At 43.5% G+C, this 23,510-nt stretch overlaps 1 protein-coding gene across 4 annotated transcripts in view; it reads right to left on the bottom strand.

Annotated features, from left to right (window-relative positions):
- Positions 1-23,510, bottom strand: part of PRKCB (protein kinase C beta) — a 388,392-nt gene that overhangs the window by 47,740 nt on the left and 317,142 nt on the right. For all 4 annotated transcript variants that reach the window (XM_017534411.2, XM_017534410.2, XM_037740591.1 and 1 more), the window contains 2 exons: positions 18,072-18,245; positions 79-170 (listed from right to left, as the gene is read on the bottom strand). In XM_017534411.2, coding sequence (XP_017389900.1) covers positions 79-170; positions 18,072-18,245 — 266 coding nt within the window. The remainder of the gene's footprint in view (positions 1-78; positions 171-18,071; positions 18,246-23,510) is intronic.

The following is a 23,510-nucleotide window of genomic DNA, read 5'->3' as shown; positions in this document are numbered from 1 at the left end:
AACAAAAAAACAACCCAAAGGAACCACTAACCTACCCATTTATCCCAAGGAGAACGCATAGTACTAGTTCTCACTTACACAGCATGGGGCTCCTTGAACCGGCCGACTTGCTGGATGTGATACATGAGGTCTCCCCCATTCACGTACTCCATCACAAAATACAGGCGGTCCTGGAAGAGGACAGCAAAAAGCAACATTAGCATCCTGTAGCTTCTAGGGCTCCAAATCGACAGTGGGGAAGAGCTGGAATTTATAATGAAAACTACCAGGACTCTCTGACAGATCCCTGTTTGCTGGGCTTGCTGTTTCCCCAAGGGTAACATTTGTGTCACTGGAACTATGCAAGCCAGCATAGGTGATACACAGATTTTTTTTTTCATTAATAATTACAACTTTGGCAGGGCATGATGGCTCACACATATAATCCCAGCACTTTGGGAGGCCAAGGTGGGCAGATCAGGAGTTCAAGACCAGCCTGGCCAACATGGCAAAACTCTATCTCTACTAAAAAATATATAAACTATAAAAATTAGCCAGATGTGGTGGCAGGCACCTGTCATCCCAGCTATTCGGGAAGCTGAGGCAGGAGACTCACTGGAACCCAGGAGGGGGATGTTGCAGTGAGCTGAGATCACCCCACTGCACTCCAGCGTGGGCGACAGAGTGAGACTCCATCTTAATAATAATAATAATAATAAGCTTATATTCATTTTTGCTGGAAAATACAATTAGCATATTAATGTTGTGACTTAACTGATATTACTGTTTAGGATAAGGCTGATTTTAACAAAAGGTGGAAAATATCAAGTAAATAATGTTACAGATGATAGGTAGCTGTAGCGGTCAGCCTTTATGATGGCCCCCCAATGATTTTTTCAATCTCTTGGTATATATGTTCTTGTGTAGTATTTTTCCATAATGAATAGGACTGACCCGTGTAACCCATTGGATATTACAAAAATGACAATGTATGACTTCCAGGAGTAGGATGTGGAAGACCTTACAGCTTCCACCTTGCTCTCTCTCAGATCACTTGCTTTTGGGGAAGCCTGCTGCCATGCCATGAGGATACTCAAGCAGTACTATGGAAAGGTACATTTGGCAAAGAACTGAGGCCTCCTGCCAACAGCCAGCACCAACTCCAGTCCTGTGAGTGAATCACCATGGAAACAGATCTTTCTGCCCCAGACATGCCTTCAGATGACTGAAATTCCAGCTGACAGTCTGACTGGAGCTTCCTTTGAGATCCAGAGCCAGATCACTTAGGTAACGTACTCCCAAATTCCTGTCCCACAGAAACTGTGAGATAATAAGTGCTTATTGTTTTAAGCCACTGAATTCTGAGGCATTCACCAATAGATAACACAGTGGCTATCAAAAACAAAAATATGAATTATCAAGGTTTGAAAAACAGTAGCCTAGGAAGGCATGTCCAGAAGTAAAAGAACTGGCGCCAGAAAAAAAATCTGTGTCCTAATCAGGGAAGTTTTTCAGCATGTCTCTCAAGGGATATTGTGAACTCCTTCAAGTCGGGGTCTCTGTCCTTCCTGGCTGTGTAATCCCTGTTTCTGAGAGCACAACTGTGTGCTAGCACACAGTAGGTGCTCAGAGAGTGAAAGGGCATAAACTTTGGTGCCAAAGACACTTTATTTGGAAATCCAGTTCTGTATCTTAATAGCTGGATGCATTTGGAGAAGTTCTTCAACACCTGGGTTTCCTCGTCTGTCAAGAGGAGATAATAGCAGAAACTCAGTGACGTTGAGATTAAGTAAGACAGATGTGTGTTTTGGTTCTTGGGCAACACCAATATGTGACATGCTTCTCTCTTTCCATCAGAGGGTGTTTGCTAAATGAATAAATCACTTTATCTCTTCTTAGAGACTTCTGCTTGTGTTAAATCTCTCCTTTATACTATGTTCCTTCGGCTTGCAATGGCGGGGTCTGCACTAACTAATTTGGGAACTGAAGTCCCTCTTATGTTCTCCACCTAAAAAAGTCACTTCCTCTAACCCACCCAATCTAAATTAGGCCTGACGTTATACTCTTTCATGAACCCCTATGAGCTTTTTTGTTCCTTTTCTTTTTTTTTTAACCTCTGACCATATCATAATTTGTTAATTATATTTTGAACTTGATGATTATTTATCTTACCTACCCATTCAAGTGAAAAAATATTTATAGAGTCCTACTAGGTACCAGGTTATAGATGGGTGCTGAGGATAGAGCAGTGAACAAACCAACAAAATCCCCTGCTTTTACCTTTCATTCTAGTAGGTGGACACAGATAAAGACAATAAATGCTAAACATAATAAATTTTATAGAATGGTAAAAAATAGCCAGGCATAGTGGCTCACGCCTGTAATCCCAGCACTTTGGGAGACTGAGGTGGGCAGATCACCTGAGGTCAGGAGTTCGAGACGAGCCTGACCAACATAGTGAAACCCCATCTCTACTGAAAAAAAACAGATATAAAAATTAGCTGTGCGTGATGGTGTGTGCCTGTAGTCCCAGCTACTCAGGAGGCTGATGCAGGACAATCACTTGAACCTGGGAGGTAGAGGTTGCAGTGAGCCAAGATCATACCACTGCACTCCAGCCTGGGCAACAGAGTGAGCCTCTGCCTCTAAATAAATAAATAAATAAATAAATAAAAGTTTAAAAGATTAAAAAGTGCTATGTGGGAAAAAAAAACAACAGAGCAATGTATGGAGGATTGGGAGTACCAGCTAAATGAGATAGGAGAAAGGAGTTCCAGTTTCAGTAAAGTATTCAGGATACATCTTATTTAGAAGAAGGTGCTTCAGCAAAGACTTGAAGGAGATGACGGAAGCAGCTATGCAGGTATCTGGAGTGAGAGCTTACCAGGCAGGGGAAACAGGCTGAGCAAAGGCCCTGAGGCACGAGCACACCCGATATAGAGAAGAAAGAAGGAGAGAGACAGGGCAGAAGTTGAGCCCGGAGCAGTGCTAAGGGACTTATCATGTAAGGTCACATAGGCTAATGCAAAGGTTGGGGGTCTCACGCTGAAAGAAACGGACTAATGCCAGATATGACTGAACATTCCACAAATCCAGGAACTATGTCAAATTTGCTTACTGCTGTGTACCAAGAGCCCAGCACCATGCCTGGTCAAAGCGAGCCATCAATACACATTAAGTGAATAAATGGGTGATCCTTGGCAGCAGGAATTACTGGGTCTCCAAAGCACCATTCTCGAAGTTAGAAGGCTGGAAAGAAAGCACTGGCTCCACATTTTCTGGCTGCTGGGGAGACTTGGGAAGACCATTTTATATCCCTGAGCCTTGATATCTTCATTTATAAAATGAGGATAACATATTCGATAATCTCTAACAGACTGGCTGAGGGGCTGGAATGAAACATACACAGGGCTCCAAACTGTAAGTGTGATGAAAATGGGCTGTTCTGGCAGCACTGCCTGAGTACTTAAGCCAGACCAGTGTTTCTCAAACTCAAGTTCTATCTCACTTTAATTGATCATTAGATCAATTTGGTGGGTCATGATCAACTTAAAAGAAAAAAGAAAAGAAAAAAGAGGTCAGGCATGATGGCTCGTGCCTGTAATCCCAGAACTTTGGCAGGGTCAAGACAGGAGGATTGCTTGAGGCCAGGAGTTTGAGAACAGCCTGGGAAACAAAGACAGACTCCGCCTCCACAAAAATTTAAAAAAAAAAAAAATTAGCCAGGCATGATGGCGAGCACCTGTAGTCTCCGCCACTCAGGAGGCTGAGGAAGGAGGATAGCTCAAGTCCAGGAGTTTGAGGCTACAGTGAGCCATGGTGGCACCACTGCACTCCAGCCTGGGCAACAGAGTGAGAGAAAAAGAAAAGAAAAGAAAAGAAGGAAGGAGAGAGAGAGAGAGAGAGACAGGGAGGGAGAGAGAGAGAGAGAGAGAGAGAGAGAGAGAGGCTGGGCATGGTGGCTCACACCTGTAAGACCAGCACTTTGGGAGGCTGAGGAGGGTGGATCGCGAGGTCAGGAGACACAGACCAGCACGAAGTCAGGAGATAGAGACCAGCCTGGCCATGGTGAAACCCCATCTCTACTAAAATGCAAAAAATTAGTCGGGGGTGGTGGCATGCGCCTGTAATCCCAGCAGCTACTCAGGATGCTGAGGCAGTGGAATAGCTTGAACCAGGAGGCAGAAGTTGCAGTGAGCTGAAATCAAGCCACTGCACTCCAGCCTGGCAACAGAGCTAGATTCTGCCTGAAAAAAAAGAAAGAAAGAGAACGTAATGATGCAATGGAAATTATTAGTTCATGCTGCACAGAACACCCTTAAGTACTTTTTGTGGAATGCATGTTTTGGTTATGTTTATATGTTGCTATGGCTGAGTCACAATATAAAAGGTGACTTGCTGTCAAAAGTTGCAAAGCTATTGTGAGGGGCCATTAAGCCAGAAGAGGTGGTGGGAAAGTGAAGCAAAGATTCCACCTTTTAAGTCAATACAGTATTTCAAGTCTTGTTGCACTGCTCAAGTCTTGTTGCCCAGTGTTAAATAATTGCAACACTGAACAGTTATTTAAACTAATTTTGGCCTTTCTCTTCACCCATAGAGGGGACATTTTTCACTTGCCCACAGAGCATTAAGCAAGGACACATCTGTAGAGTGTCTAACATGATGCTGGCCATATAACAAACATTTAACTCACTATTTTAAAAAATCTTGCATACAGCATACAGAACTGTGACCTGATATATAACAGTCATATGTGCATTTATCAAATGTGGGAGTGCCTAATTGATAACAACAACAATAAAAAAATTAAGCTCTCTTGGGTACTTACTATGTGATGAGCTGAATGCTTTACATCTTGTCTTACTTATCCCTTTACAAAACTCAATGTGACAAGTATAATCATCCTTTCCTTTCTAAAGACAAGAAAGTTGAAGCTCAGAAAGGGTAAGTAACTTGCCAGTGGTCACTCAGCTGATAAGTTGCTGCAAAGCCAGGATGTGAACCTCAGCCACTTGGTTCAAGACTCTGCACTCATAACCCCTCATGATGCTGCCTCCAGTGGGTACATCTTGTGTGAAAGGCACTGAGCTAGACATTGTATGAATGTGTGGATGTGTCCTCCCCTCAAAGAGCTCCCAGTCAGGAGGGGAGATAAGGCACGTGGAGATCTAGCTGTACATCAAGACAGAAGCTAGCAGGTTACAGGAGAGCATAAGTTAACCCCCCAACATTTTTTTTTTGAGATAGGGTCTCATTCTGTTGCCCAGGCTAGAGTGCAATGGCACGATCTCTGCTCACTGCAGCCTCAACCTCCCAGGTTCAAGTGATCCTCCTGCCTTAGCCTCCCCAGTAGCTGGGACCACAGGTGCACACAACCACACTTGGCTAATTTTTGTAGTTTTTGTAGAAATCGGCCTAATAGAGTGGGGGTTGACATAGAAGAGAAGGCTTCCTTGAAGCTACTGAGCTGGGATTTGAAGGATGACCAGGGAGGGCCCTGAAAAGGACATTTGTTTTTACCCTAAGAGTGCTGTCCAGCTAACTAAGTGGCTCGAAGATGGACGTTTTGCACAGAAACCCCCTTTAGCACTAATATGAGTCTGTTTTTTTATCCTTGCCTTAGTCTCCTACTTCCTTGGGACATGCTTGAAGACAGGAATGAGGTCTTAAGTGGAGTGAGGCCCAAAGAAATTAAATCTGAGCTGAGAAACTCAGTCAAGGCTCTGACCACACATGCCAGCGGTATTGGTCTGAGAAATAACAACCAATGGTTATTTCTCAGACCAATACTACTGCACCCTTTCAACATGCCTAATGAGAAAAGGAGGTGAAATGATCCCTTCTGTTCTCAGGGTCCAAGGCATAGATTTGCCGAAGGTCACATACTATTTGGTGGCAAAATGCAGACGGTAAGCCAGAACTGCCAACACCCAGTCCCTGGTTCTTTGGTTTTTTTTTTTTTTAATAGAAAACAAGCCTAAAAATAGCATCTGTCTTTGCTGCACGTTGAAGAAAACCAAAACACTTGCTTTTAAAAATTATTTTTAAAACTAGCAGATGGCATCGGCCACAGAGAGAGAAGTAAGTGAGAGATAGATTTCACTTGCTTGCTTTCTGCTTGGAAGAACTCAGCTTGCCCCCCAAACTCATTAGTCGGAATCCCCACATTGGGGGATCGCTCCACTGTGGGCAAGGCCATGTTTTGTGGTGTGTTTCAACTGCTAACCATACGCAGGGAAACCCCAAGATCTATCATCTTTGAACTATGCTGAGCATGTGGCTTCGACGCGCCAGTGCCTGAGCTATTAAATGTTATGGTTGGCGTCTTACTGTCCGTTTATTTCTGAACAAACACTTAATGATGCCCACTCTATGCCAGGAGCTACTCTATTGCCAGAGATGTTTCTGTGGATAATCCATGGTGCCAGATGTTAAGGATTCCCAGGCAAGGGACAGGGGCCAGATAAATTTCCAAATGGCCGTGTTTCCCAAAATGGGTGGGAGATTATTTTAGGAAGTCCATGGATGAATTACAGTTTCACCTTTATGGCTTCACGTTTGTTTTAATGTAGATTGTGGAAAATATAACTAAGCACTTTAGGCTCCTGATTCTATGGCTATCATTGCTGGAGACGGAGAGTAAAATTCATGGAGTCATATTAGAGAAGAAGGGGGAAAGGTAGGGTAAGACCAGATTACGATGCACTGCCCACGACCATCCACCCAGCTGTACCTGCCTCCCAGCCAGCTTTAAGATCTTTACCAAGTTTCTCTGCCTCCTCTACTCAAATTGACTTATTTTAAAAAAGTATTTTTATTAACTCACTAAAAAAAAAATAAACACAATTATTTTTAAAAATTTCAACTTCATACCAAAGTCCTACATGGAAATTCATCCTCTCTGTAGAAAGGAAGTACATATCTGGGCCGGGTGCAGTGGCTCCTACCTGTAAGCACTTTGGGAGGTCGAGGTGGATGGATCACTTGAGGCCAGGAGCTTGAGACCAGCCTGGCCAACATGATGAAACCCTGTCTCTACTAAAAATACAAAAATTAGTAAAGTGTGGTGACACACACCTGTAATCTCAGCTACTTGGGAGGCTGCAAGAATCGCTTGAACCTAGGAGGTGGAGGTGGCCGTAAGCCCAGATCGTGCCACTGCACTCCAGCCTGAGCAAGAGTGAGACTCTGTCTCAAAAAAAGAAAAGAAAAGAAAAAATCTTTACCAAGTTCGTCTGCCTTCTCTACTAAAATTGACTTATTTTAAAAGTATTTTTATTAACTCACTTAAAAAAAACCTTAAACACAATTATTTTAAAAATTCTAAACTTCATACCAAAGTCATAAATGGAAATTCATCCTCTCTGTAGAAAAGAAGTACATGTCTGGAGTCCATCATCTTTATGCAATAACCAGTCTGGCTCTGGTACATCAATCCTTTAAATGACTTATTTTAAAAATAAATGCAATGTGTTCATGTACCACCAGGTTCATCTCCCACTCCACAGTAAGCAACATCAAAATCTGGAAAACATTGTCAGAGGCGATCCAGAGCCAATCTGGACCACAGAAGTGAGTTTTAGAACTTTCATCAAGAGCTTATTTTTGCAAGTCATGGCATTAGGCCAGCATTAAAAGGATGAAAATGATGAATAAGGTTCAGACTTGCCCTCAGGAAATTCAGAATCTTGGTTAAAACAAATATACAACTAATTCAAACCCTAATCTAAAGCAGAATGTAGTCAGGCACAGGGGCTCACGCCTGTAATCCCAGTAATTTGGGAGGCTGATGTAGAAAGACCGCTTGAGCCCAGAAGTTCCAGACAACACTGGGCAACATGGTAAGATCCTGTCTCTACAAAAAAATAAAAAATTAGCCAGGCATGTAGTCCCAGCTATTCAGGAGGCTAAGGTGGGAGGATGGCTTGTGCCCAGGAGGTCAAGGCTACAGTGAACCATGATCACACTGTTGCACTCCAGCCTGGGTGACAGAGTGAGACCCTATTTCAAAAAAAAGTAAATAAATATATAAAATAGAATCTCTTTAAAAAAACTGCATGAGAGGCATAGAGAGTGAACTATTGGGGCTTGAATTAACTAAATGGACGTCACACGCTGCCTCCAATCCTTACATATCATTCCTCTCCACAGCACCCCGAAATCTGGCCTTGTTCCCCATTCTTCCTATGAAATTATTGCAAAACCCTCCTTATCACCATACTCGGTGGTTTTTGATTAGGGCTTATTTGTTGGACTCTAATATATGAAAATCAAAAAAAGTATTTCTTGCGTATCGACTCGAAGTCCAGCTCTCCTACTTACTCAATTTTCCAAGAAGAACTTGTCACAGCTCAGAATTTCAACTCTCATCTCTCTGGGCTGATGAGTCTTGACTTATATTTCTATCCTCTCCCTCTCTCCTGAGCTCCAGTCAGCTCCAGCTGGCTACAGGACGTTTTTACGTGGGTGTTCCACCGTCAACTCCAATTAAAAGCTCGGAAAGGCAAACTCACCATCTTTCTCTTCAAACTGGCTGGTCTGCTTGACTTTAAAGGGCTTCTTCAAAATTGTCATTGTCGTTCTGATTCTTCATTATACTGTTACCGCTGCCCACTAAGCTTCAAATGCCTTCAGGTAATTTAAAATTCCCTTTCTCCTTAATCTCTCATAATCAGTAAAAATAAATATAACTAAATGTCTATCTGTCACTACATTATACAAAATGGTTGGCTAGACTTTCCCAAATTTGGAACATGAGTATGAGGACAGTCTGATTTAAAACAATGACTAGGTGGGATGTACAGAGTTCACCTGGAGGTCTCCAGAGGAAGCAAGGGGATTCAAAGAGACAATCTTTCCCCAAGACAGCTGAAAGTGGCGTGTAACATAATGCCTGTGTGACTGCCAGGGGGACACCTGCCACTTTTAATCAGATACCATGAACACAGAAAACCGACCACGTGGGCAGCTCTATGTACCACGCTCCAAAGGGAGTTGCAGCAAGAATTTGTCTATTTAATGATCTTAATGATTTTCCAAGCTGGTCTGTGGATTCATTCTGTCTGTAAGCCAATCCCTTTACTGCTCAGAACCATCTGTTTCTCTCCAGAGAGGCTGTGTAGTGCTGTGGTTAAGAGCCCTGTTTCTGACATCTGCTAGTCCTGGGTTCAAGTCCCAGTTATACTGGATACTTGCTCTGACACCCTGGGTCAGTTACTTAGAGTCTCTTCCTTCCCAAAAGAGGATAATGACAGCTAATAAATTCCTCTTGTTCTTTATAGGGGTGTTGTCAAGATCTATCAGATGACGCAAGTCAAGTCCATGCAAGCTCAAAAAGCCTTACCCAAGTGAGTGTGCAGTCAAGGCGATGTGTTCATCGCACACAACTTTTCTTTCCTCTGTATTTTATAGCCTTGCAGTCACTGTCAGAATAAGCAACTGATGCTCCTCTAGCTTTTTATTTTATTCTTCAGCCTTTTAAGCCTGTCCTTTAACACAGAGACCAAAGTTTTCAAGGGCTAGAACGACTCCTCTTCTTCCTTGGAATTCCACAGACCTTTGATTATTGAATGAATATGCAAAGGTCATCATCAAGAAAACAAAGAGAACAAAGCTGTGTCTATTCCTACCTGCCCCAGCTCTATTTGTCTGGGCTGCATTTCTGATTCATTCCTTGCACTCAAGATCCTTGGATGACTTTAGTTGGCTAAAGCCCTGACACCTGCCAAGCTCTCACCAGTTCCTCTCCTGGGAGGCACTGATGCCATGTTTGTACTACTAGGCTACAACAATGTCCTGCTTCAATCCAGTTAGTCTCCTTGGCCTCAAGATGGCACCTCCCACCTGGCATGAGCACCAATTATTCCCTCCCTGTAGATACAACCCCTTTTAAAAGGTTCCTACTGAGTTACTAGTAGCCAATTGCTAGCTGATTTGGCCAGGAATAAACACCCGACCCAAGTTGAACCAACCAGATTTCTTTCCTATGAGTATGATTTGCAATGCAGGGAATATGCCAGATAGGCAAACTGCAAGGGGCTAACAAAGTCATGTTGGAGAAACAAAGAAAGCAGGGACAAAGAAACCAAGAAATCTATTCTAGACTGCTTCAGGATTACAGACTCTAGTTCCTCATGAGGCCCTTTGTCTTTGGGTGGTTTCTTTCTAATAAACTCCCACCCTCCTTTTTTCCTTTTTTTTTTTTGGTTACCTGCATAGATTGCATAGTGGTCAAGTCAAGGATTTTAGGATATCCATCACCTGAATAAGGTACATTGCACCCATTAATTTCTCATCAACAGTCCTCTTCAGGCCAGGTGTGGTGGTTCATGACTGTCATCCCAACACTTTGGGAAGCTGAGGTAGGGGGACTGCTTGAGCCTTGGAGTTTGAGACCAGCCTGGGCAACATAGGTCTCAACCCCACCTCTACAAAAAATTTAAAAAATTATTTGGGCATGGTGGTGCATGCCTGTGGTCCCAGCTACTCAGGAGGTCGAGGCAGGAGGATTGCTTGAGCCCAGGAGGTCGAGGCTGCAGTAAGCTGTGACCATACCATTGCACTCCAGCCTGGGTGACAGAGGAAGATCCTGTCTCAAAATAAATACATCCTCTCTGGTTTTATTTATTTTATTTTTGGAGCTAGTTTGGTGGGGGGACAGGGGAAGGGGTGTTCTGTTTCTTACAACTTGATCATTGCTGACTGAGACAACACCCAGAGCCTCCTGCAGCCATGCCCATAAGTCCAGCCATATCCTTGGGTAGTGCTGCCAGCCCAGAGCTGAGCCCGAGTTACCAGGACCCCTTGGACATTTTTGGGGCTCACTCTTGGGCCATCAGGGGTCCACTCTTCAAGTGGGAATCATCCCTCCCCCTCCCTGTCCTCTCTTGCATTCTGAATTGACATTCCTCCCAGCATGCCTTGCAACTGAGTTATTGCTGGGCCATGGCAGCAAATTTGGGGAGGAAGTAACTTCTGTCCTTCAATGACTCATAAAATCTAATTCTATTTAAAAAAAAAAAAGAGGTACATATGTTCAATTGAAAAGAAAACAGTTAAAATAGATGTTTTGCTAAAGAAACTTAACTGCCTGTGCCCACTGGCAGTTGGGAAATTGCATGAATGTGCCGGGCTGACAATTGTCCCTGAGAAAAACTGCAAAAGGACTGGAAGAAACATAATTCTTTTGTGGCTATGCAGCAAGGTGCACCTCCAGCCCAGCTCCAATAATGCCGGCAACCTCCATTTCATGTTTATTCTACTTTATTCACCATCTCTTTTAATCCTCCCTGATTATGCCCACTTTAAAGATGATGAAACCCATATTCAGTGCTGTTAAGTGACTTCCTAGAGGTCATCTAGCCAGTAATCACAGACCCAGACTCACCTGATTGTGGAGCACAGGCTTATTATCCCTTTGTGTTCCTGGGACAATTTGCCTAAACCATCTAATGAGCAAATATCTGAAAACTCAACCCCCTTCTGGGAGCTTCTGCATCTATTTGGGTATTAGCTTTGCCATCTTGTGGTACATTAAAAAAAAAACGGCTATATTATAGCTACTTCTGAAATAACGTTAAGTTCAAAAAGAAGGCACTTATCCACAGACCCCTCCCTAAACCAAATCAATGTTTTGATTTGTTTATGTTCCCTTCTGATTCTTTTCCATGTGAATATTCAATTTCAACACACTTAAAATAATATCTTAAATAGGATTTAATATCCTACATTTTCTGTTAACATCATACTGTGCATATGTTTGAAAGATATTTTTATTCCAATATAAGAATATTTCTGATGCAACTTTGCTTTTTAAAATAAGTTTTTAAAAATCAAATTTGCAGGTGGTGCGTGCCTGTAATCCCAGCTACTCAGGAGGCTGAGGCAGGAGAATTGCCTGAACCCAGGAGGCGGAGGTTGTGGTGAGCCGAGATCACGCCATTGCACTCCAGCCTGGGTAACATGAGTGAAACTCCGTCTCAAAAAAAAAAAAAAAAAAAAAAAATCAAATTTGCATCATTTTAAAATTGATTTTTAAAAAATATGGTTTTGTACATTGCTGGTGGTCTCTTTCACTTTTATCCAGTATTTAGACCGAGATTTTTTTTTAAATTCTATTAAGAACCTTTTATCTTCAAAATTCTAAGTCTCTAGCAAGAAAAACGTCACATTTATAGCATGTTATATTGGATTTCTCTCTTTTTTTAAAGGTAGCTGATTCAAAAAGAATTCTAAATCACAAAATACAAAATGACAATCCACCAGGGTGACACCGGCCTCCTCGCTGTTCCTCAAACACACGGAGCATGCTCACACCATGGGCATTCACACTCACTCTTGCTGCTGTGTGGAACACTCTGCCCCCAGAGAGCCACATGCCCCCATCCCTTGCTTGCCCTGGTCTCTGCCCAAATAGTCATCCTTATCAGAGAGACCTTCCTTGATGACCCTACCAAAAACAGCATCTCTCTGCCCCAATTCATCCATCTCCATCCTTTTTACTTTGTGTCATTATTACAGTTTATTATCAGTTTCCCCCAAGAGAATGTAAATTCCACACTTGATCTTAGCCAAAAGGCCGAGAAGCGATTAGAGAATGTAAATTCCAAGGGAACAGGGACTTGATCTGTTTCATACACCATCATGGTGATACACTGGGGCCTGATACGATTATTTCAATGAATATGTCTTCATTGAAATAATCAATAGCTTTAGCACCCTCTATATACAGGAAGTAATGCCCTTTTAGGAATATCACCTATTCCAGTTCCACTGCCTCCTCTGAAGCCCTGCTCTGCAGATGCAGCCCACGCAATGCTAGAAAATGAGTGGGAGCCAGATGACCATTTTCAAGGTCATCCCCAGAAAGAGGTGTCACCTTCCTGCTCACTTTAGCCATGATAACAATAGTTTGCCTCATGTATATGCAGTGATCCCTAAATTTTAATAATCACTCCCATGGATAAAATCCTATCTAATCCTTGGAATATCCCTGTAGGATAAGCAGGGTGACTCTTCCATAGTAGAGAAAAAAACACCCAAAGGGCTATTAGAAAACCTGAGCTCAAGTCCTGGGGCTTCCACTTACCAATTGTGGAACTCGGGCAATTTCATCTGTCTGGGGGTCAGTTTCCATTGAGTAGAAATGTGGACCATAATACTTACAGTGTTTCTGTAAAGATTAGATGTGATTGTAAAAGTGAAAAGATTTAATATTTTATTTTATTTTATTGAGACAGGGTCCCCCTTTTTTGCTCAGGCTGGAGTGCAGTGACTTAGTCATGGTGCACTGCAGCCTCCACCTCCCAGGCTCAGTTGATCCTCCCACCTCAGCCTCCCAGGTAGCTGGGACTACAGGTACGTGCACCATTCCCAGCTAATTTTTTGTGAAGACAGGATTTTGCCATGTTGCCCAGGCTGGTCTTGACTGCCTGGATTCAAGCAATCCACTTGCCTAGGCCTCCCAAAGCGCCGGGGTTACAGGTGTGAGCCACTGCGCCTGGCTGTGAAGTGCAAATATTCTATAAATCAAAAACCAGGAATGTGAAGTTAAGGCACAGGTAGGTTAGCAAAGGCTTCCAAGTTTGGGGTTCTGGAGTCTTGCAGAGCAAATCTTATCTCCACTACTTGGCAGCTGTGTGACAGTGCATGAGTTACTTAACCTCTCTGAATGTCATTATTCTTATCTGTAGATTAAAATTGGTAATACCTATTTTGAATAGGTAGTACCTATTCAACAGAGGTGTCAGGAGGATAAAATGAGATAATGCAGCTGGAATGCCGAGTATAGTGCCCAGCCTATTACTGCTAGCTGCTGCTTTTTGTTCTTGTTTGTATCATCATGGTTAAGGCCATTTTGGTGGCAACTCGACGTGATGTGCTAACAAAAGGTTGGGCTCTGAGCTCAATGGGCCAGTGACCCAGTGCTGTGTCACAGAGAACTACCATGCAGCCCTGACCCTTAATCCTTCCACCTGCAAAATGGGACCATAGGTAATCCCTTTCATTGCAAGACTTTTGTGAGGCTGGAATGAAACAACATTGTTGAAGACCCATGCATGGTAGAGGCTCAGATGGAACGCCAAGTTTCATGCAGAGATACGGAAGCTAAGAGGTGGAGGTAGTGTAGCTTCACTGAACAGGTGAAAGGTGACCATGGCTAGATTAGAGCACAGGCTCCTGGTAGAGCCTGGAGATAGGCCGGCAGGGGGAGATTCCAATCCAGGGGTATCGTGTGGAGTGGCCTTTAGGTAATCTACACTCAAAAGACCTCAGGCTGGGCATGGTGGCTCAAACTTGTAATCCCAGCACTTTGGGAAGCCGAAGTGGGAGGATTGCTTGAGTCTAGGAGTTTAAGACCAGCCTGGGTCACAGAGCAAGACCTTGTCTCTACAAAATATTTTTAAAAATTAACTGGGCATGGTGGTGCATGCTTGTAGTCTTAGCTACTAGGGAGGCTGAGGGAGGAGGATATCTTGAGCCCAGGAGTCCAAGGCAACAGTGAGCTATGACTGCACTATTGTGCTCAAGCAACTAAAGCCTGGGCCACAGAGCCAGACCTTGTCTCTAAACACATATATATATACATCTTATTTTTTTAAAAAAGATCTCACAGCATAGCAGTTAAATGCAAATTTCCTTAACGCCAGACTGCCTGGGTTCAAATCCTGACCCTGAAATGTACTAGTTGTATGGCCTCGGTCCCCTGGTCTACGCAAAAAAGATCTCAGAGCATAGCAGTTAAATGCAAAGCCCCTTAAAGCCAGACTACTTGGGTTCAAATCCTGGCCCTGAAATGTACTAGCTGTGTGACCTCAGTCCCCTGGTCTACACAATTGGAATGATGACAGGACCTATCTAAGTTGTTATAAGACTTAAAATTGTTTGCCTTGTGCCTCACATATAGTAGGCATTATTATAAGTCTTTGAAAATAAATTTAATTTATGCAACATTAAAATATATGTGCTTAGCCCAAAAAAAAGTGAGAAAAAATAATTTAAATTGGAGCATTTCACTCAATGAGCATATGCGCGGAGTGCAGGTGAGATGGAAGGGGATCTGCTCTTCCCTCAGCCGGCTGCACATGGCGTCGCAGGGTCTGTTGCTTGCAGTAAGTGCGTCTCCCGGAGCACTTTTTTCTTTCAATTGATACAGTCCCTAGAGAAAGGTTAATGACTTCATCTGACCCTCAGTGAGTGAGAAAGCAATCTAATCTGTTCCATCCTTGGCCTTGCCGGATGGGGAGATTCCACACTGATCTCCAACATGGGGGCCTTCATTCCCATGTGCATTAGTCCATTCTCACACTGCTAATAAAGACCTACCTGAGACTGGGTAATTTATAAAGGAAAGAGGTTTCATTGACTCTCCATTCAACATAGCTGGGGAGGCCTCAGGAAACTTACAATCATGACAGAAGGGGAAGCAAACACGTCCTTCATATGGTGGCAGCAAGGAGAGACACAGAGTGAAGTGGGGTGAAAGTCCCTTTTAAAACTATCAGATCTCGTGAGAACTGTCACTGCCATAAAAACAGCATGGAGGTAACCGCCCCCATGATTCAATTACCTCCCACTGGGTCCCTCTCCCACAACGCAGGGGAGGTTGTGGGAACTACAATTCAAGATGAGGTATGGGTGGAGACCCAGCCAAACCACATCACCACACAAGACCCAAACCCACTGAGCTCTTGTGTTCTAGGCTCTCATGCTTCTCAGTCTCTTCCCTGGAACATGGCAATCCCTGGAGGGGACCCCAAGTTCTGCAAAATTTCCATGTACACCCAGCCCCTATTCTCTAATTCCAGAAAGCATATTGAAATACATGTGAGTGAGATGGTTCACTATTAAAAGAATAATCTCAAATCAACTCTATTTTATCACTTTGAAAACAAGAAACCACAAAGACACTACAATAAACATTAGTCACCCACGATTAATTTCTTCCACTCCCATCATATCCAACAGAAAAGGGAAACTGCTGCTGCTCGGCCTCTTTGCTGGGAACAAAGTCCCTTTCTTAGTTGATGTACTGGGCGGAGTCTGTCCTTTGCCTGGTGATGTCAATGAATCCATTTGGGGACAACCAATGGGAAAGGGAGAAGATAGGGAAGTAGGGGAGCTTAGAGGTTTAAATCCCAGCTTTGTCTCTATCACCACTTGAAAACCTTTAGGACTTAAATCTCCCATTTAAGGCCTAAAGATTTTCAAGTGGTGATAAGAGACAAGACTAGAGATTTCAAATAGTAAAGTTATGTGTACCCCCTTCCTGGTCTTTACCAAGTCTCCACTGCATGATGTAAATTATCATTCACTAAATATTTTTCTTTCTATTGTTTCTCTTCTTCTACTCAAAACATTTTATTTTAAAAGTCAACTTTGGCGGGACATGGTGATTTATGCCTGTAATCCCAGCACTTTGGGAGGCCGAAACAGGTGAATCACTTGAGTCCAGGAGTTCAAAACCAGCCTGGGCAACACAGTGAAACCCAGTCTCTACTAAAAGTACAAAAATTAGCTGGGTGTGGTGGTATGTGCCTGTAGTCCCAGCTACTAGGGAGGTTGAGGTGGGAGGATCATTTGAGCATGGGAGATCGAGGCTTCAGTGAGCCGTGATCATGCCACTGCACTCTAGTTGGGGAGACAGAGCCAGAACTCATCTAAAAAAAAAAAAAAGCCAACTTTTGCCACCCTTAGAGCACAATAGTGAACCAGCTTATTATCTTGAGAACTATTAACTAACGGAAAAGAATCAAGCATTTATCCTGCTTTTTTCACATGAACTATACCACCAGGGAACCAAGTAATAGATGAAGGGAGGCCCTTCTTAATAAAAAGCATTCCCACTAGCAGATGAAAAATAAATGATAGGGTATCACCATTTTACAATCCCTAATGAATTAACAGATCTAGGCACCAAGCGTCAGTCGCTACCAACATTACTAAGACAACCAGTGATTATATGCCTTCAGATGAAAAAACATGCCATCTATGGTCTTGCCAAAGAGATCCTAGCTGAGTCTGACCAAGCCTCCAGAACCAGCTTCCAAATGCAGGAAATACAGAAGACAGAAGAAGCATGTTGAGGTGCCCCAAGACTGTCCAGTCCGTGAAACCCAGACTGTGAAAATGCTACAGGTCGCATAGCCCAGGATATGCGATACATATCCTGGGCTGCAGATGCAAGAACAGATAAAATAAAAGCATTAAAGAGAGAGGGAAACCACTAAAGACATAAAATTAGATGCAAAATACAATAGTGTCCCATCTCATATACGGGTTGGGTTCTAAAATCAGTCGCTCTACTCAGTAAGTTGAGAACTGGATAGAGTCAAAACTAATCTTGAAAAGTCCCCAAAACACCTTAAGTCACCAGGCCATTGGCCCTGAGAAGCCCAGAAGGCATCAATTAACTTTGTACCTCTTTGCATTTGGCCTCCAGCCTCTCTGTTCTTGGGTATGGAAGCCAAGGTCTAATTTGAAAAGGGAAAATGTAAGAGGTTACTTAAAGGAGGGACTCTTGCTCTTGCAGATAGGGTTGAAATCTCAGTCAAGAGCAGAAAATGGGCAAATACTCCCTTCTCACCATGGCAGCCATGGCTCTGAGCTCACTAGCTCCTTCCCAGGACACTGTGTACCTTCCCTGAGAGTCCTCAAAGGCTGTGTTCTCAGGCAACAACCTCCCTCCAAGGAGGCCAATACAAAGACCTCAGGCAACCTGCAGAGATGTACTTGTGCATTTATCCAAAGGGCTGGACGGCTGAATGAAACCTTCTAGAGCCACAAGCTGTGAACCTTTTCACCCAGCTCCTGTCCCTAAGTTAACCCTTGCTGTCAGAGAAAGGCCCTGCTCTGTTGATTATAAAACCAATTGCCTGAGTTCCTTTATCTGAGTTGAGACAGCATCTGCCTCAGGGACAGTGCTTCTCAGTGTCAACCTCAGAACACTGAGCTGACCTCTCTGGGCCTCACATCTTTCTGTGTCTAGAATGGGAAGGGTGCAGGTATCTCTGTGGTGGGCACTACTGGAATAGCTTTGGCCAAAGCCTGGTGAAACCCTGGAGTAGAATACCCAGGGCCATGGGACAAGTTACCATAGTCTGGAAGCAGGAGTGGAGCTGAGTCAGGAAGGGTGGCTTCCCGGGCAGGGCCAGCACCCGCTTCTCCACCATGGTGCACTCCACGTCATCATCTTGGATTACGACGTCCTTCTTCAGGATCTTCACAGCATAGAGCTCATCTGTGCCTTTTCGCTCTGAGAGCATAACCTGGGAAAGAGAGCAAGTGTGTCAGAGCAGTTGGAAGGAGGTTGGGGGCTAGTTATGAGCAGCTGGTGTTCATTCATGGCCACCCTTAGCTTTGCATAGGTGCCCTCTGTTGACTCTGAAACAACAGATAGTGTTTTCCATTGACTTCACAATTTTATATTTCAGACATAGGGTTTTTCTCTGCTGCCCAGCCCAGATTGCAGTAGCATGATCATGACTCAATGCAGCCTACCGGATAGTAGCACGATCATAGCTCACGGCAGACTCGAACTCCGGGGCTCAGCAATCCTCCTACCTCAGCCTCCCGAGTAGCTAGGGCTAGAGGTAAGTGCCACCAGGCCCGGACAACTATTTTTTATTTTTTGTAGAGACAAGGTCTCATTATGTTGCCCAGGCTGGTATCCTGGCCTCAAGCAATCCACCTGCCCTGGCTTTCCAAAATGCTAAGATGACAGGGGTGAGCTTCTGCATCCAGCCCTGACCTCACACTTTGAATAGCTGGACTCAGTCAAGAGAGGATGGTTTCAGGAGGGATGATTGTATTTTGGTCCCTCTGGGGTAACAGTCAATTCATCAAAGCCTAGCTAGAAGGTAAGTCCCACGAGGGCAAGTGGTTTGGTTTACTGGTGTAACCCAAGAGCCTGCAATAGCTCCCAGCTCATAGTACATGTTTAATACATGTTTGTTGAATGAGGGAATGAGTGAATGACTGATATAACTGAAATTAGGGTGCTTGTTCCTTTATTAATTCAAGTATTTAATGTTCACTAAGAACCTGCTAAGCACTGGGAATACAGCAATAAACAAACAGGCACGTTCTCTGACCCTTAACTCCAGAGAGGAAGAAAGATTTTGCAAATTAATTGCAGAGATGATTAATGTAATATTTTAACAGCCTCTCCTGTTGTCTTAGGGCTTCCTTCTTTGAATTGTGCTGTGGTCATATTCAGGGCCAGTTAACCAGTGTGGTTCACAGACACGTCGGTATTTTCTGCATGCCACCCCACCTCCTACTCCTTCAACCAGGGGGAACATTCTTTGAACATTCTTTGGTTGTGATTATGCCAGAGAGAACAATGACCACCGGGTTCTCTCAAGAAGCCTTGTAAGAAGCACAAGGCATAACCACATTATAAAGAGTCTTAAACTGGTTTGAGGGCTTCTAGGAAGGCTTCCTGGAGGAAGAAACAATCAGACTGAAGTATTCACTGCAGACACTGCGTCAGATATTTTGCAGGCAACAATGTTAATCATCACTACATTTCTGAGCACTTTTCTACGGACCAAACAACTCCAGGTTTTCACTTATTGTTATTCATTTGTATTGCATAAGATACTAGAAGGTAGGTGCCACTGTGAATCCCATATTGCAGAAAATCAAGACTCAAGAGGGTAAGGGGACCAACTAGGGTCAGAGTTTAGGCGATTGAGGAAATTAGATGCTACACTCAACTCAGCTGGAGGACCAGAGGATGCAACAGAGACATAAGGCTAGAAGGGGTGACACACAGAACAAGCTTAGCAGCAGGAAGGTAGCTCTGCACACTCCACTCAGCTCATTCCAGCATCAAAAGGTCTGGTTAAACTCATGCACAGAAGCTTCCAGATCATGCAACCATTCATTGAAGCTCCCAGGCTGACCTTGTCAGCTCACAGTGTTTCTATCTCCTGTCCTCACCATCTTCTCTCTCATCACAGCCAGAGTGGCCAAGGCCAGACAGATCCAGGGATTTGGGACACCTCAGGAGGAGGGTCCCTGACATGCACTGCCACAGCAAGAGCACTCTTATTAACCTCTTTCTTCTGTAGCACCACAATAAAAAAGAAGACCTGGCCAGGTGTGTTGGCTCACGCCTGTAATCCCAGCAATTTGGGAGTATGAGGCAGGTGGATCATGAGGTCAGGAGTTCCAGACTAGCCTGGTCAATATGATGACTCCCTGTCTTTACTAAAAATACAAAATTAGCCAGCCATGGTGGCACGTGCCTGTACTCCCAGCTACTTGGGAGGCTGAGGCAGGACAATTGCTTGAACCTGGGAGGCAGAGGTTACAGTGAGCTGAGATCACACCACTGCACTCCAGTCTAGGTGACAGAGTGAGACTCTGTCTCAAAGAAAAGAAGAGCTGCCAGTCTGAGTGGCTCCTGCAGACCTGTCTGCTTACGTACATGGCTAGGCAGGGCTCAGAGTGCTATGATGGGCATCTTCAGTTTATTTCCTGCCTCTCTCTGTTCTCTCCCTGGTACCCAACGGCTGTATTTTCCGTCCTCAATCCTTACTAACACAGAAACAATGACTCAAGGGAGCCACTTTCCTAAGACGTGTGGCAGGGGCTTCCTGCTCTTGGATTCCAGAGACAGCTGGGACTGGGACAAGTGCAGGGAGGAAGCAGGGAGATGACAGCTGGAAGACAAGTGAGCAGAGGGATCGGAGGTGGAAGGAAGAAGACTTTTCAGTTGCAAAACTCCAGAGGCCAGTAGGAAGGGCATGGTGCTGAGCTATCCTTGACTGTGGACACTCTCTGATATGGTTTGGCTGTGTCCACACCCAAATCTCATCTTGAATTGTAGCTCCCATAATTCCCACTTGTTGTGGGAGGGACAGGTGGGAGACAAGTGAATGGTGGGAGCAGTTTCCTCCGTACTGTTCTCATGGTAGCGAATAAGTCTCACGGGATCGGATCATTTGTTAAGGGTTTTCCCCTTTCACTTGGCTCTCACTCTCTCTCGCCTCCTGCCATGTAAGACACGCCTTTTGCCTTCCACCATGATTAAATAGACTGTGAGTCTATTTAACCTCTTTTTTTTTTTTTTTATAAATTACCCAGTCTCAGGTATATCTTTATTAGCAGCATGAAAACAGACTAATATACCCACCCTGGCCCATCACCACTGGTCAAGTCACCATCCAAGCATCCTGAATATCTGCAACTATCTACCACTTCCCCAACCAAAAGTAGAAAAGGAGGGGCCCTAGATACCTTCAGTGCAGGTGAAGTCATGATAGGATATCTTAGCCTTCCGCCTGTAAGGGCAGAATGGCTGGGAATTTCCCCCTGCACCAGGAACAGGGGTGGACATCCTACATCTGTGTCAATTATTCCCATTTTATAGATGAACACACTGAGGTTCAGAGAGATTAACTTGCTTCAGATAATGGTTGTTCTAAAACTGCAGCTCTGACCATACCACTTGAATGCTAAAAGCTCTTCAGTGGCTCTTGAAAGCCAAACAATTCTATGACCACATCCTGTTTTTTTTTCCTTTAAACATTCGACTCCCACTGTCTATGACGTCCTTCCATGCTCTTGTGCTGCTTTGAAAATCTGAGATTCCGCTGGGGTGTTATCTCCTCCTGTAATCTCGAGGATCCACTTAGATCAAATCCGACACTCCCTCCTCTGGGCACCAGGGCTGCTTTCTAACTATGTCAGTTACTGTAGCGCAGGCTTTTCCACACCTCAATCATTCATATCCCTTTTTTTCACATTTCTTCCTGCCACCTAAACTGTCATTTGCTTAGCATTTTAAAAATCTAGTCACATTTCAACTTAACTAAATTTGAAAAGGAAACTTTATATCACCACTATTAATGGCAAGCCAGTATCACAAGTCATAAATGGAAGATAAGCATAAAAATAAATAAAAGCAAAGCAGTGCCAGTAAATTCTAGCTATATACTGCTGGCTGCTGAAGGTTCTGAGTCAGGCTCTGCATCTTCTCCTTGTTAAAGGAAAAAATTATATTAGAAAGTTGTTAGAGAGCATATTGCCATCAAATGAGATTTTCTTGTTCAAGTAATTAGAAAGAGTAAAAGAAGACACAGAGAATAACCTTATCATAATGCGATTTAATTTTATTTAATAGCACAACTACATAGCACCTAAAACAATCTCAAGTAGCAACTGAAATCTTGCAAATCAGCAACGCCATGTGCTCCGCATCTTAGGAAATACTATTGCATTTGTACAGATAGTTTTAAAAATCAATAAACAGGGATATGTGAAGATTCCCAGTGCTTTGTCCTGCCCTAAACAACATTCCCTATACTGATTAAAGGAAAATAGAACCCGTATGCATAAAGCACAACAATAATTTAGAAATAGAAGTGAAGTGAATTCCAGAGCAGAAGTCAGCAAACTTTCCCTATAAAGGGCCAAACAGGAAATATTATAGGCTTTACAGGATGATCTGGATCAAGTGAATGGGTGTGGCTGTGGTCTAATAAAACTTTATTTACAAAAATAAGCAGTAGCCCAGGCTCCAATAGTTTGCTGACATTTGTTTTAGAACAAGTGTTTCAAGAAGGATCAGGGAAAATAAGAGTAACCACACGATCAAAAATGACTGCAGTTTAATTTGGAAATGAAAACCCTAGCATGCCTTTTACTTCTTCCAACTTTTTGTTATTAGAAGAACCTTCTGATTGGGTAGTAGTCACAGCTGGCCACAGCTGATTGGACCAGAGGTAAGTTCCCCACCCTGAACCAAGCCAACTGGATTCCCCCTCTCTCAACAGAGAATACACAGATCTTCCTAGAGTGGTCCCTTTCTTTTTTTCTTCTCTTTTCTTTTTTTTTTTTTGTTGTTGTTTGTTTGTTTTTGTTTTTGAGACAGAATATCACTCTGTTGCCCAGGCTGGAGTGCAGTGGCATGACCTTAGCTCATTATAGCCTCCTGCCAAGTTCAAGCAATTCTCCTGCCTCAGCCTCCCAAATAGCTGGGATTACAGGCACCCACCACCACACCTGGTTAATTTTTTCATTTTTAGTAGAGATGGGGTTTCACCATGTTGCCCAAGCTGGTCTCAAACTCAGGATCTTTAGTGATCCATCTGCCTTGGCCTCCCAAAGTGCTGGGATTACAGAGTGAGCCACCACGCCCAGCCTAGCATGGTCCTTTTCTACCACTGTGTAGGCAAAGAAGAATAAAACAGATGTTTGAGGAGAAAAAAAGAAGGTAAGAAAACAAGCAGAGGCCTTGCTTTCAGTTTCTAGTCTCTCATAAGGCTTCGCTGTTTTCTGTTAGAAACCTTCATATCCCTCTAATAAAGTTATTTTTATTTATATTACTTTAATGGATTTATGTATCTTAGAGATCCCTAAGACAAAACTGTTACATAGATAGCTCAAATTCTTAATAATAATTAAAATACATGAAGCCAAATAGCATCAGGTCTGTATGTGACCTAAAACAAGGCAAATTCCACTCTTTATAAAAGACTGGGCCTCCTGCCTATATCAGAATCACTTGGGGGATTTTTGCT

The sequence above is a fragment of the Cebus imitator genome, unplaced genomic scaffold (assembly GCF_001604975.1).
Source record: "Cebus imitator isolate Cc_AM_T3 unplaced genomic scaffold, Cebus_imitator-1.0 Scaffold85, whole genome shotgun sequence".
Taxonomy (NCBI): Eukaryota; Metazoa; Chordata; class Mammalia; order Primates; family Cebidae; genus Cebus; species Cebus imitator.
The sequence above is the reverse complement of the archived record's forward strand: the minus strand, read 5'-3'. Positions and strand labels throughout refer to the sequence as shown.